Source organism: Folsomia candida, unplaced genomic scaffold (genome assembly GCF_002217175.1).
Source record: "Folsomia candida strain VU population unplaced genomic scaffold, ASM221717v1 Fcan01_Sc004, whole genome shotgun sequence".
Lineage (NCBI taxonomy): Eukaryota > Metazoa > Arthropoda > Collembola > Entomobryomorpha > Isotomidae > Folsomia > Folsomia candida.
This window is the reverse complement of record NW_019091196.1, coordinates 5,269,463-5,284,652: the sequence shown is the minus strand read 5'-3', so window position 1 is coordinate 5,284,652 and position 15,190 is coordinate 5,269,463. Positions and strand designations below refer to the sequence as shown.

At 37.4% G+C, this 15,190-nt stretch overlaps 1 protein-coding gene across 3 annotated transcripts; it reads right to left on the bottom strand.

Annotated features, from left to right (window-relative positions):
- Nucleotides 1-1,803: 1,803 nt before the first annotated feature.
- LOC110848605 (putative SEC14-like protein 6) lies at nt 1,804-11,426 on the bottom strand. Of its 3 annotated transcripts, XM_035851121.1 has the most exons (6): nt 11,287-11,426; nt 11,156-11,210; nt 6,828-7,339; nt 3,361-3,554; nt 2,970-3,128; nt 1,804-2,624 (listed from the first exon to the last, which is right to left on the bottom strand). In XM_035851121.1, exons 3-6 carry the CDS (start codon nt 7,325-7,327, stop codon nt 2,188-2,190), a joined length of 1,290 nt encoding a protein of 429 aa, XP_035707014.1. In that variant the 5' UTR covers nt 7,328-7,339; nt 11,156-11,210; nt 11,287-11,426; the 3' UTR covers nt 1,804-2,187. The 3 variants fall into 3 exon arrangements, with proteins under 3 accessions (XP_035707014.1, XP_021951546.1, XP_021951545.1); XM_022095854.2 differs by having other exon boundaries at nt 11,156-11,426; XM_022095853.2 differs by lacking the exons at nt 11,156-11,210; nt 11,287-11,426 and adding an exon at nt 10,823-11,144.
- Nucleotides 11,427-15,190: the final 3,764 nt, after the last annotated feature.

The following is a 15,190-nucleotide window of genomic DNA, read 5'->3' as shown; positions in this document are numbered from 1 at the left end:
ACTCATTAAAACTAGGGCTATCTAATTAATTTGTCCATCTAATTAATTATCTATTTAAATAGTATGTTTAAACTAATTATTAATTAACGTTAAATAGTACTACCGAAGCTAATTTTAATTACTAATTAATTAGAAAATCACTAAAAATTACCAATTAATTAGTCAATGTTCAAATTTATTAGCTAATTAATTGGCTTAATTAGCAACCCGAGTTTAATTACTACTTATATACCAATTAATTAGACAAAATATTTTCCTTCTAATTATCAATTACTATAATTAATTAGAAACGCGTCAAATTAAAAAGCTCTGATTAAAACCCAAAAAACCAACGTAATACAACCAGGCCGGAATTAGTGGTCTCAACGGTGCGGTTCGGTTCGGTTCTTGGAAGAACCGGTTTAGAACCGAGAACCAGAATTGAAGAACCGAAACAGAACCGAACTTTTTTTAGTTGGAACCGAACCGCAACCGGACCAAACCGGGACCGAACCGGCGGTTCGGGTCAAACCGGTAGTGTTATTAATATGCAATAAACAACAAACAATGCTAATTGACGTGTTTCTGATGAAATTTCACATATAAGCCAATAACTTATCTGTATTTAAACAAGCAAATTCGAATACATGTCAACAGCAAAACCACTTATGTATGTATTATTGAAGTTAGAAAACAATTCCAAGTTTGGGGTGCAACCAAGTCAAAATTTCATTTTGGAAACATTTGGGGTGTGACCAAGTAAAAATTTCATTTAGGAAACTTTGGGGTGTGACCAAGTAAAGATTTCATTTTAGAAACTTTTGGGGGTAAAAATTTCGTTTATGAAACTTTGGGGGTGAAAATTTCATTTTGGAAACATTGGGGGTGTAACCAAGTCAAAATTTCATTTAGGAAACTTTGGGGTGTGACCAAGTAAAGATTTCATTTTAGAAACTTTTGGGGGTAAAAATTTCGTTTATGAAACTTTGGGGGTGAAAATTTCATTTTGGAAACTTTGGAGGTGTCATCAAGTCAAAATTTGGTTTTGGAAACATTGGGGGTGTGACCAAATGAAAGTTTCATTTTGGGAACTTTGGGCGTGTCATCAAGTCAAAATTTGGTTTTGGAAACATTGGGGGTGTGACCAAGTCAAAGTTTCATTTCGGGAACTTTGGGGGTGTGGCCATGTCAAAGTTTCATTTTGGGAACTTTGGAGGTGCGGCCACGTCAAAATTTCATTTTGGAAACTATGTGTATTTCGGGAAATTCGTAAAACTTTTTCGAAAATATGATTAACTTCGCTAATGTATTTATGTATGAAGTTCGGTTCAACCCGAACCGGCCGGTTCGGTTCGGTTCTCAAAGACTTGGAACCGGAACCGAACCGGTAATAAAAGTTTCGGTTCGGTTCGGTTCTCCGTACCGAGCCATCGGTTCCGGTTCGGTTCTATGAGAACCGAGAACCGTTGAGACCACTAGCCGGAATACACCGATTATCACAAATATTCCCTGACTCGGGCTAAATGTACGCTTCACAATCAAGGTTTTACCCCGTGTATGTAAATTTCCAGCGTAATTATTACCGCATAATTGTTCGTTGTCCTTTATACGTATGACTCCTGGTTCCATTTTATGTATTACATGTTCCATCGTACTTAAATATTTGCACTCATCCATTGTGTTAATAAATTCGCAATAAATTCGCATTTTGAAGTCGTGAAGGTTATTTGGAATTAATTAACCGAGATGTAACAAGTTTCCAACGGGTGAAAAAGTTTTGTAAAATTATGAATGAAAGAATTGAAAAAATTGAAATAACGTGAGTAATTTAATAGATTTTATTTCGTTACGTTTTGAAAAATTATGAAAAAATGAAAGAATGACGAGTAATTTTATGGATTTTACTGCATTACAAAAACGCTCGTGGTTTACAATATTTCACGACAATCTACCAAACTCTACGCATAATAAAAGTAACTCTTTGTAATAAAACTTTGTGCAAAGTTTGTAAAATTTTATAATAATAATCTCTCATACTTTTTTATTTCGAAAAAAAATTGCAAAGCTACACAGTACCTCAGGTTCAAAAGAATTCTTCAATACAATTTTTATAAAATTACGAAACAAAACTTTTTACATAACGTAAAATGAAGTTAACATGTTTATGGATTGTATGTACAGAATTTTACCGCGTTACAAAAACCTGCGTTATAATGGGTCACCACAATCTTCAAATTTTTCTGGTTCCGGATCTACGGCGATAACTTGATAAAGCAGAGTCTTGCATTTCATCAGGCTGAACGAGTTATCAAAAATGAAGGAATACGTCCCCGTGACTTCGCAGCAGTGGGACCCTTCCTGCACCGCCTTGTGCGCATCGACCCGAGAATGCGGAACGATAATAATGGCAACAAGATCGTCCTTACTGTTACTTCCGGTGGCACAATTATTATTGATTTTGTTACTCGTCGTGGCAGAATAATTATTATTGGCAACAAGGTTCACTTGGAATGCAATGTCGTGATTGTTTGTTTTGAATTTCCACTCTAAAACTGTACTTTTCTCGGTGACTTCAACCGTCTTAATGAACTTGTCCCTCGCGTTGACAGTGGTCGTGTGGAAGTCGGCGTCCCCGTCGGTGATACCTATGTCAAAATGACAGCGAAAAATTATGTAAAAAAAAATACTGCAAGAATTTTTTTTGCAGGTATAATTTTTGCAAGAGTGAAAACAAGAAATTATATTTTTGCAGGTATAATTTTTTGCAAGAGTGAAAGCAAGAGCTATTTAAAGGAGAATAGTAGAAAAGGTGACGCCTATTTCTTCTCAATGTGCATTTTTTGCACCTTGAATTTTGTGCACCTTTCATTTCTTGCCCCTTGCATTTTATGCAATTTCTTTACAGGACAAGAAATATAGAAAACGAGCAAAAAATCAGACATTGCATTTAAATAATGTTCTTCTAATTTAACTAGAATATTAGTAATTACCTCGCATTAGTGGTCGCATATCTTTAGGTCCTTGTAGCCACATTTCGTGTCCGGAACAATACTCGTCCACACCTTCGAGAGTCCCGCCCCAGTGAACGGGAATATTTTCTACGGGAAATTTTTGTCGGACGACAGCCTTCCACTTTTCAGGGTCCGGTCCTGCAAAAAAATAGTATTTGCTGTAAAAAAAATATTAGCAAGAAATTACATGTTTGAGCATACTTTCTTGCAAAAAAATGCAAAAAATTCAAGAAATTACACTCTCATATAACGGGTCACCCTCGAGGTGGCGCCTATTTTTTTTGCACTGTGCATTTTTTTACAGTGCAGCGCAAGAAATGACAAATTAATGTGGAAATAATTAAAAATTTATGAAGTAAATATATCTTACCAAAAATCTCGACTTTCTCTAAAGTACTTTTTGGGATGACTACTTTTAACATGGAGAACAGGGTGACGAATATTTTTGGAGCGTTGACTATCATCACGTATCGAAGCACTTCTGGATAATGATTCCCCATTTGGTGCTGCATTTTTATTATAAATTCACGACACAGTCTGGATGACATTTGGCGATATGAAAACCTGTCGAAAATAAAAATAATAATTCATTAAGTTAAAACTCTAAATTAATCACGACATACAGTGTTTCGGGTACAAGTAAAGTAACCACTTGTAAGAAATAACGGAAAGAAAGTGGCTTTTGCAGAGACCTGCAAGAAATGCAAGGCGCAAGAAATTACGCTCCGCCGCTATATTTGTAATTCATACGGCGCATATTTTTTGCAGTTTCTGACACTTAGCATTTCTTGCACTCTGTTGCACTTTTACGCACCATATTTTTTGCACCTTGCATTTCTTGCACTCTGGTGTACCATAAATTTTGTGCACTTTTCATTTCTTGTACCTTCTTTCTTTGCAGTGCAAAAAAAAGTACATAGCAAACCCGAATGAACCGAAATAATGCATTTTTTCACAAATCTCAATATTCAACTAACTAGTGTTTCTCAACGGGTACGAAATCCTTCATCCGAACCCGAACCCGAACCCGATATCTTCTACCCGAATCCGATAAGTACCCGAACCCGATAATCCGATTTGTTTGGGGAACGATCCGAATCCGAACCCGAACCCGATACGCTTCATCCGAACCCGAACCCGATACCCGATAAGTACCCGATAAGTATAAAATAATTGAGCGTGTGAATCGAATAACGACTTGTCAACAAACTCATTTTTTTTCTTCTGGTATTACCATGGATATTTTAAAAAATATTCAGAGGTCAATTATTTATAAAAATGATTTTTATAAAGTGTTCACTCTTAGATTTTAGCCCGAGTCAGAGGGTCACATCCGTATGTCTGGTTTGTGATAACTCTCTTTAAGCTAATCCGATCGTCTTGAAATTTTGCACACAAGTAGTATGGGTAAAAGGAGGAGTTATGTTCGAAGATAGGCGAAATCGGTTGACCGGTGGGGGTCATCTGGGTGGGTGGGGTACTATGCACCAAAATATCAAAATTGCAGTAGAAAGCTGAAATTTGGTACAGATGGTTCCTAATGGAAGAATATGAATTCAAAATAGAAAAATTATGATCTGAAGGGACCCGAGGGGGTGACCCACACCGACTTTAAAAATCGTAAAATTTAAATTTGGCGTTGAGGTTGCTAATGGGTTGTAATGGAAGAGGATACATTGGAATTAAAAAAAATTCATCTTCAAATTCTTGAAGGACTCTGTCGGGTGACCCTCGCCGATTTTCAGAAATTAACATGGAAAGCTGGAATTTGGACCAGAGATCCTTATTGCTGATAACTGTAATATAGAGTCAAATATGAACTAAAATTAACCAGAGGGCACTAGGGGGTACCAAATACCGATTTCTAAAAGTTGATATAATCATCGTAAATTTAGTATGGAGTCGAAAATACTTATGATTAGCATATGGGATGGTTGAATTTCGAAATTTTTATAGGGGCGACCTCTACTGGTCGTGGGAAGTAGTCAAGGGTAAGGGATAGTAAATATTTGTAGAATTTGAAGCCAAGTATATGTTTTTAAAGAAATTTTTAAAACCTACAGTGCAGACTTGATATAGCCCAAGTTGTGGTTAGCATGAAATTTTATCATAAATGCATGTAAAACAATTTTAAAATTTAAATTCATACTATTCGAATAGTAACAATTAGGAGCCTGTGTAGCAAATTTCAATTTAAAAAATCTGTATGGGTCTCTCGTCACCAATACGGCCCCTCCAGATGAAAATTGTTCCTATTTGAATTCATAATATGAATTTCATATTGTCCCATTAGGAGCCATTATAAACTTCTCTACTAAATTTCAGCTCGATTTGATTTTGAAAAATTAGTTTGGGTCACCTCATAGGGTCTGTCCAGTTGAAAATGTGTTTAATTTCAATTTATACTCTTCCATTAGCAAACCCCACACCAATTTTCAGTTCGATTGGATGTTTTAAAAATCGGTATGGGTAACGCCCAAGAGTCCCTCCAGATGAAAATAATTTTTGAAATTTTACTTTATATTCTTTCATTAGAAACCATTATCAACCTCTGTACCAAATTTCAGCTTTCTGCGACAATTTTGACATTTTGGTGCATACACCCCACCTACTCCGATGACCCCCACCGGTCAACCACTTGACCGATTTCGCCCATCTTCGAACTCGTTTGTCCAATATGCATTGGTAAAAATTTCAAGTCAATAGGTTCAGCCGTTTTGGCTCTATCGTGCCGGACAGACAGATGGACGGACGGACATGACGGTTCCATAAGCCCTGACTCAGGCTAAAAATTTAAGACCTGGGTACCGTTTTAGGCCTTTTAAGATGGCCTTATAGATCTGTCAAGATGTCTGTCTGTCCGTCCGTCTGTCCGTCCGTCTGTAGGCACGATAACTCTCTTTAAACAAAAGCTATCGACTTGAAATTTTGCATACTTCATCTTCGGGTAAAAAGTAAGGATGAGTTCGGAGATGGGCATGATCGGTCAAGTGGTTGGCCGGTGGGGGTCTTTTCCACCCAAATGTGTTGCCATTGACTACCAAGATGTCATTAATGCCATCTTAAAAGGCTCCACAAAGTTACTTGAAGTAGGTTTTTGTATCATATCCAAGGTGATATTATTACCAATGTTCAGAATAAAATGTTGGAGTTTGTTGACAAGTCGTTATTCGATTCACACCCTCAATTGCATACACTTATTTGTATATTAATTAATTTGTTTCCAAATTATTGTTGAAACAGTTAATAACTAATGACAACTTTGAGCTTCAATTTTATAATTTCGATTTGTTTGTCAAAAATGAAACCAGCTTTAAATTGTATAACTTTTTATTTCTTCCACTAATATCGATCACTCATGAGTACTATTGTTCATACTATTGTCATAATATTTGTGGAACTGTCATATAATATGTAACTCAAGATAGAAAGGCAGAAAGAATAAGATTAGGTCCTCAATCTCGCCCATGTTAAAATTTCAATCGAGTAATATGTACATGGAATGGTGAGGGAGGACCTAGAAATGGTTAAAATTTGGTTATTTATCTTATGAACGTTCTATTAATTGAAGGACATATTGATTTTAAACAACTGCCAATGTTTAAAAAAATTATTGTGGGACTTAAATCTTATATTTCAATTTTGAATCGGGTTTTCGGATGATCCGAAGGTAAATCCGAATCCGAACCCGATAAGAATCGGATACTGAAAGCGTGATCCGTATCCGAACCCGATAACGTTCGGATACAGAAAGCCCTATCCGAATCCGAACCCGAACCCGATAAAAACCCGAAACCCGATAACGACCCGAACCCGTTGAGAAACTCTACAACTAACCCTTCCGAATCCGCAATTTCAATCATTTGTGTAACCCTCCTTCCACGTCTTGCCCCCTCGTCTCGCATCAATTTTAACAGCATTTCCATATTCCTCGTGTCGCAGCGTTCCATTACTTCCGAGCCATACTTTTCCAACCCGTATCGCAGGTCGTGTCGTCCAAACGGAATGACAAAAACGGCATAACCCTCCCCCGAAATTCCGCAGTAAGCGATGGGTGCCCTCTCCCGTAAATCTTCTGGGACGTCGTCGCCCCCTTCCAAAATGGTGTCGATGTCATTCTCCTGGCGCCACTGGAGAGAAGATCGTAACATTTCTTCCGCCTTGGTCACGTCCAAATTTCTCGCTCTCAGCCATCGAATCAGGAATGAGTCGTCCTTTTGGTCTTCGGTTAATAAAATGTCGCCAACTTTTTCTCGAAATTCGGAAAGTTTCTGAATTTCCAGGTCCGAGTAGGCGTCTGATGGAGGGAGCGTGGAAGTTCTTCTGGAGGTGGTCATGGTGTGTTTTAGCTGAAAGTATATCAAGCGGATTATTTATGACGGATTATGACGGAAGGATTGTGAAATTATTATGACGCAAGTCATCCAGTCATTGACAATTTTGTAAAAAATGCGTAAATTCCGTTATTTTGGAAAATTTTACTAATATTTTGAAGGAAAATTAGCTCACAATTTTTCGGATTATGACGGAAGGATTATGACGTGACTGCAAATGCAAATAATTACCGGGACATATTTATTAATGAGGTAATTCACGCAGGCCTTAGTAACGTTTTAAACGTTTTAACATTTTAAAAATTATTTTAAAATTGCAATAGTTCAATCGTATTCGTACGTCACTTTGCAAAAATGAAGTTGAGAATAGTGTCTATCTCTGCTCAATGATTAAGATGAGCATCATCCCAAACAGAATTTTATCACAAAAAATGACCACAATGCAAACGCTTGCCACTTCTCCTCCCCCTCCAGAACCAATCAACCAAGAGGTCGAAGAAACTGATCACTGCCCAATCTCTACATGCCCTGGAGCAAGTTATGTTGAGGGAGATGACTGGATACTCTGCGACCAATGCACAAAATGGTATCATTTGAAATGTGTCGCACTTTCCGACGTTCCAGAGGAAGATTGGCTTTGTCCAAGTTGTGTCACCTTTCTCACGCCTACACAATCATCCACTTTACTTTCTCCTGGTCATCATAATCTTACTCTTTCATCTGGTGGAAATAAGAAAGCAGCAGCAAAGCGGTGGATACAGGAGTCTCTCGTTGCTGTCGACCCAACGGCTCATACGGAAATCTACATTAAAAAGACAGACATTTTTTCCCGTTATTCCACATTTCTCTGTCAGTCTACAGATCCTGGAGTCACCAAAGCCACGCTCGGAATATATCCAAATGGCATTCCCAAACACCAAAAGTCGGCGCCTGGGCTCAAGAGGGAATTCCCACAATGTATATGAAGGTATCAAATGGGCAGACACGCCTCCACCAGATCCCCATCAAGAAGGTCAAAAGGATTTGGGTGAAATTCTTTCCGGTTTGAAGATGTCAACACCCACCCTGCGCAGAGTACCACGAGGTGCCAGGATGGCCGTCGCTCATTGCCTCACCAAAATTCTCAAAGATGTTGTCGAGTCAGGTGATGAACAAAGTTGGAGAAAGCTGCTACTATTCACATATGCCGCACTTCCCATCCCACAGAGAGCTGACAGGGTCAAGAACTTGACCACTTGGGTGAAGACTCGTACTGCTGCATGGGACGCTTTCAACGAAATACGCAGGGACAATCTTCTACACACCGTCCGAGACCACTTTCCTTCAATCTATGCCTTTGTCTCGCAATGTTACACCAACCCTTCGTCACTTTTCTACGGGACAGTACCCCTCCCTTCGCTACTAGGCTGCCATCAGGGCGACCCTTTGGGCCCGGCCCTCTTCTCCTTGGTGATCCACCCCATCGTTGAATCATTGGACACGGAACTGAACATGTGGTACCTAGATGATGGCACTGTAGCTGATATCCCAGAGAAAGTGTTAGCAGCTCTAGAGACAATTTCCAAAATGGGTGAACAAGTTGGTCTCCACCTCAATCGTGATAAGTGCGAAGTGGGTATTCTGGGAGCAGATCGAGACACCGCCATCGACATTCTCCGTCAATTTCAACTCCAGGCTCCTGGGATACAAGTAATGTCCCCCGAAAATGCGATGCTTCTGGGTGCCCCTCTCACGATCGTCTTGGCCACAAAAACGGAGCAGTTGGCTACTTTCTCCCGCCGACTCAGTAACCTTTCCAGCCATTCAGCCTTTTTCCTCCTCCGAGCATCAATCTCTATTCCACGCCTTATATATTTTCTCCGTTGTGCCCCAACGTGGAGAAAGTTGGACGCTCTTACCCACTACGATGCTGCTCTCAAGGACGGGCTGGAGGCGATCCTGAATTGTTCTCTTTCGGATGCTGCCTGGATACAGTCATCCTTACCTGTGAAGGAAGGCGGATTGGGGGTTAGACATGCTTTGGATGTGGCGATACCGTGTTTTCTTGGGTCCGTCCACAGCGCTTTGCCCCATGTAGAACGTCTCCTTCCAGTTTATCTACATAACACTGACATCGCCATGCAAGAGGGAGAGCAGAAATGGTCCGCCTTTGGACCCACGGAACTACCCCCCGAAACTGTCAGAGGAGTCCAGGGCGCATGGGAGCGTCCAATTCTGGACGTCACTGTGTCCCAACTTTTGCTTGACGCTTCAACTCCAGAAGACACTGCCCGCTATAGAGCACTACGCGACAAATTTGCCGGGGCCTGGCTCAACTCTGTTCCGTCCCCCCAACTTGGTACCCTTTTTTCAAATGAGGCTTTTCGCGTCGCAATCTCCCTTCGTTTGGGTTGCGACATCTGTCAACCCCACACCTGCCCTTGTGGAATTCAGGTCAACTCGCGAGGCTATCATGGTCTCTCCTGCAGGCGAAGTGCTGGGCGGTGGTCACGCCATGCTGCCGCTAATGATCGCGAGAGCTTTGCGTTCCGCCGAAGTCCCCTGCATTTTAGAGCCGGCCGGATGCTCCCACCAAGACGGAAAGCATCCCGACGGTTTGACCCTCGTCCCCTGGGCAAGAGGAAAATCTCTGGTTTGGGATTTTACCTGTGTGGATACCTACGCCCCTAGTCATCTCCCCAACACAATCCGGCACCAAGGCGCTGCTGCTACCAAAGCAGAAGACAAAAAGAGACGATATTACGCTTTTCTCGAGGACCGCTTCATTTTTATGCCCGTTGCAATTGAGACGACAGGTATATGGGGGCAAGAGGGATTATCTTTTATTAAAGACATTGGTCAACGGATCGCTGCCACGACTGGAGAACCACGCTCCACAATCTTTCTCCTCCAGCGATTAAGCATTGCAGTTCAACGTGGGAATATAGCTTCAATCCTGGGAACCCTCCCACCAGGAAAAAAATCCAACGAAATCTATTATATTTAAAACTTTTTCATTTTTAATGACATTGTTAACAAATTTGCATGTCTTGATAAATGTAACCAGTAACGTTACAAATTCCGTAAACTTATAATTTTTTGAAATATGTGCAACTTGACGCCATTAAAAATATATTTAATATATAACTTTTGACGTGGGAATCTGTAGATAAGGTAACTCTTTGTTTTGAAGGAAAATTAGTCTCCAAATTTTTATAAGCTTATTCAGATGAAAGGCATCTCTTTAGTACTCTTTATTTTGTAAAGGCTTGTAAAAGTATTTTACAAAATGAACGGATTTTACAAAGTTACTAAGGACTGCGTGAATTATTTGTAAAAGATGTAAAATTATTTTACAAAAGGACTCATTTTACAAGTTTCCAAGGGCTGTGTGAATTGTCTAAATATCCGTATTTTATGCATTTGCTGAGATAATAATTTGAAATTTTACAGCAGTGCAGCCAGAAAATTTGTGATTTGTTCTATTTAAAAAAAACTGACGTGAAATGTTTTTTTTACCTCCGGTTCCAAAATCAGGTAACACAATTTTTTTCTGTGGTTTTATTTCTTGACGTGTATAATACAACTCTTCCTTATAGAAATGATTCTCTACGATTTTTCGTTACCGGAGCACAGATTTTTAAAAATAAAAAACACTATTTTACAAAGTTCACTGTTATCGGGGAAAATTTTATATAATTCGCCACGTGTTTCAGGTTACGTAACACGGAAAATGTAAATATGTGTGTATATGCAATGAATGAACTGAATCACAGCAGTAGAATGGACATGTGTTCCCATAAAATCAATATCACACTAAACACTACTACATTTTAGTATATATGGACTTACCACAACTGGACTGAATCAAAGTTCAAATTCCAAAGTTTTACTTCCCACAGGTTACCTATTTATTTACTGATTTACTTGAATGCTTCTTGTTGGCCTTGAACAAAGCGGAATGCAACTGACGATGTATGTACCTTGGAAGAAGATACTATATAAACTGGAAGGTGGAGTTTACGTGACAGACTGGGTATCATTACGTCAGGGTTCGGAAAAACCCAGGGTTTTAATCAAAAAGTAACGACCCAGGGGTTTTAATGGGTTTTAATGGGTTTTTTGGGTTTTAATGGGTTTTATGGGTTTTATTGGGTTTTATTAGGTTTTACATAAGTAATACATTGAACAACAATTTTCACTACTATTGCAATCCAATTTCAATTAATATGCAAACCCTGCTTGACCATGTTAGAATTTGTATCCGTTTCGAAATAGTCCTGTTTAACTGATCATAATTTAATACTTTATGAGAATATATATTACCTTTTTCTCGAATACTTCCTCTCATCATAATGAAATCCAAGTTGTTTAAAAGTTTTTAAAATTTAATATTTCAATGGGATCTTAACGTGTATTATCAATTCTGGAAAAAATCGAGTACTTATGAACAATGAAAGTACGTATGTATTATGATCGAGAATATAATAAGTGCTTTTTACAGACACACTTCTTTTGCTCATAATAAAGTACTTCGCTGTCAATAAGTACTCGATTTTTCCAGAGGTGATAATTAAGATCGCCTTGAAACATTTTAAAAAACTTTATAAATTAAAAAATACTACAGTATTTTGTTTAATTTATTCGCTGAGATGAGAGGAAGTATTCGGGGAAAAAGTATTAATTATGACAGCAAAATGTAAATTAAATGTAATTAAATTATGTATGTTAAAAATAAGCAGGTCATTTTTAGTAATGCATAAAATATGCCTTATGCATCATAATCATGGTTGTACTGGTATTTGGAATGGTATTTGTTATGATTAGTAAGATCCGGAGGATGTTTAAGTATATGAATTCATCATGTATATATAGAGGTTATGTGCAACATAATAAAGTAATTCTCAATTCACAATTCTGAATTCAACAATGTATGCTCAGTTAAACATACCTCGTTCCGAAATTATTATTTTTAAATATTTTTGTCACTTGAAACCTGTAATGGCACTCGCTGATTTATTCCTGGTTTTTAAAACTTACAGGATTAATCAAATAAACTGCTTAGCTGCCATGAAACAACTTCGTCTAACGTACGACAGCTGTTTTCAGCTTTTAGAATATAGTTTTAAGCTGAAACACAGTTAAAACCCATTAAAACCAGAATAAAACCCATTAAAACCCAAATAAAACCCATTTAACATGGTAAAACCCAATGGGTTTTATTCGTTAACAACCCATTAAAACCCATTAAAACCCAAAAAACCCAACCCAATAAAACCCTGGGTCGGAATACCCTGCATTACGTTACTCACGTGATGTGAACAACAGCGCCCAAATCGTTGAAAGATTTTTTTCTCAACCACCAGCCGCTGGGCTCCGCGATTACATTACCCGAATGAGTCAAATTATCCTATTATTTAACATTAGTTTATTTTATTTTGGCATTTAAGTTATTCAATTTGTCAGAATTTGAGTAATGTAATCATTGGGGTAATGTAATCGCGGAAAACTGAACTTTGCTGGAGCTGCTGCCTGGTGAGCGAGCCCAGCGGCTGGTGGTTGAGAAAAAAATCTTTCAACGATTTGGGCCCTGTTGCTGATTCACATGCGATTTATTTTGTTTTATATTTTAGCAAGGAACCACTATGGTTGGTATGTACATCATGGATGTATATTGATGAACTTTGGTAATATTGTAGATATTCAGCAAGTTCCATGAAAATACTTATGAATTGTCAGGACTTAAAGACAAAACTTTTCAAAATATAAGTGAAAATGAAAAGGCTCAGAACTATAATTCCGACGGTTTTACGACAAGTTTATACCAACCAAACACGATCACTCCGAACAGCAGAAGTTTGTCCTTCAAATGGTTCAAAAATGCGGCCAACAAATGCCGAGCAAACCCGAAAACGGGATCTGCAAGTGTACACTTTTTTCAGCCTTTTGCATGATTTCCGGATCCTGATATCCTGATAGCCAATGAATTATGCATGCAAACAAAACAAAATGCGAAATTGTAACATCCTATGGAAGAATTATTTATAATCGTTTTGATAATTTGTGCTTGGTTACATGAAATTCTTTACACACAGAAAATGTTAAATGTCAAATGTTGACACATTTTGATAAATTTTTGGTGTGGAGGTAATATAATAAAATCAGATACGCTATACGCTAACGGGAAAACCATTTTTTTAAGGTTTACTATTGCTTTCAGACTCTTCATCCACCCAAAAGAGCTTTGGATCAAGCAAGTCCGACGTGGAAAAAAGGCGTCCAGGCACGACGTCCAAAAATTATGTTAGCCGAGTCAGCCGAAGAAGTCATTCAATTATCCAAATTCTTGACACGAATTGAATAATTTGAACGTCAAAATAAAATAAACTGGTGTTAAATAATAGGAAAATTCGGCTTCTCGGCTAACATAATTTTTGGACGTCGTGCCTGGACGCCTTTTTTCGACGTCGTGCCTGGACGCCTTTTTTCGACGTCGGACTTGCTTGATCCAAAGCTCTTTTGGGTGGATGAAGAGTCTGAAAGCAATAGTACGTTTAAGGGAATTTATTAGTTTTATTCCCTCCGTTTTCCAATAAAAAGAAAATACAGAAATCGAACCCACGGTTGTCGATGCGTTTTAATTTTCATCTAGGGAAAATTGTTGAAAATTGGTTTACACGAATTATTATTCCAAACTTTGGTGAAATGGGATTTTATAAAATTTTACAAATTTTTGTTAATATAAAGCATATTTAGAGCAAAAATTTGTCATTCTAAAAATTTATGTCGATTTGAGCATGGAAAAGCTTTATTTATGATTAAGTTTACATTAATTAAAAGTTGCATATTTTTCTACCGAATCGTACTGAACTGCCTAAAACTTTACCTGTGATGTTTGTATGAAACAAGTAATATGAAATTATTGAAAAATAACTTTAAACAATTATTGAGTTGTGTTACAGTTTGTTAAATTGCATTTTCCGATTCATCGTTCTCGTTCACGATCAATTTTGTATTTATTATTCATCAACAAAATAAATGGAAAAATTTGGAATCATTCAAAATATATAAAAAACATATAAGTGGTGTTTGGAAACGTCCCATTTTGATATTCTTCATGGAAATTATGAATTGAGGGTTTTTGAATTTGAATTTTATCAAGTGGTCGTCATTTACAGAATTTCAAAAAAATGATATACTTCAATGCCATTTTGATAAATTTTGATTGTATTGATGGTCAAAACGTGTGTTAAGATTGCTCCTCTATGCACAGCTCTATTCTTCTCTATTTGTATTCGGACGTGACAAATTGTAAAACCAATTCATTTTTTTCATTCTGGTTACTCTGGAAAATTTGAAATGCAGATTAACGTTTATTTGGTAAATAAATCATTGTGCGATCTGCTTGTAAATAATTATGAAATTGAAATTTTAAAAAATGTACACAGAAATTGACGAACTGAATTTGATAATTATTTCTGGTTGACAAAATACATGGAAACATTTGAAATCATTAAAATTAAATAAAAAATTGGTGTTTGAGAACATCTCATTTTTGGTATTGTTCATGAAAATTAAGAGTTTTGAGTATTTAATTTTAAATTTGCATAAATAAATTTTAAAAAACAAACTTAGGTGAAGGACGCGCTTAAAATATTAAAACAAGAAGCATTACAAAATGTCATAATATCGTTTAATATTTATTAACTTTTACTTCACAGTGGGCCCAACTTTTTCATAATAATTAACAATAAATGTAACTAAACTAACGACTTGATTAACAAATAAGTGCACCGTTACAGGGAGAGTTACTAAAATATGCCAGAACATGAACAAATTTCCTCTATAACAGGTGTCGCGATTTATTGAAAGATAACCAATCACATC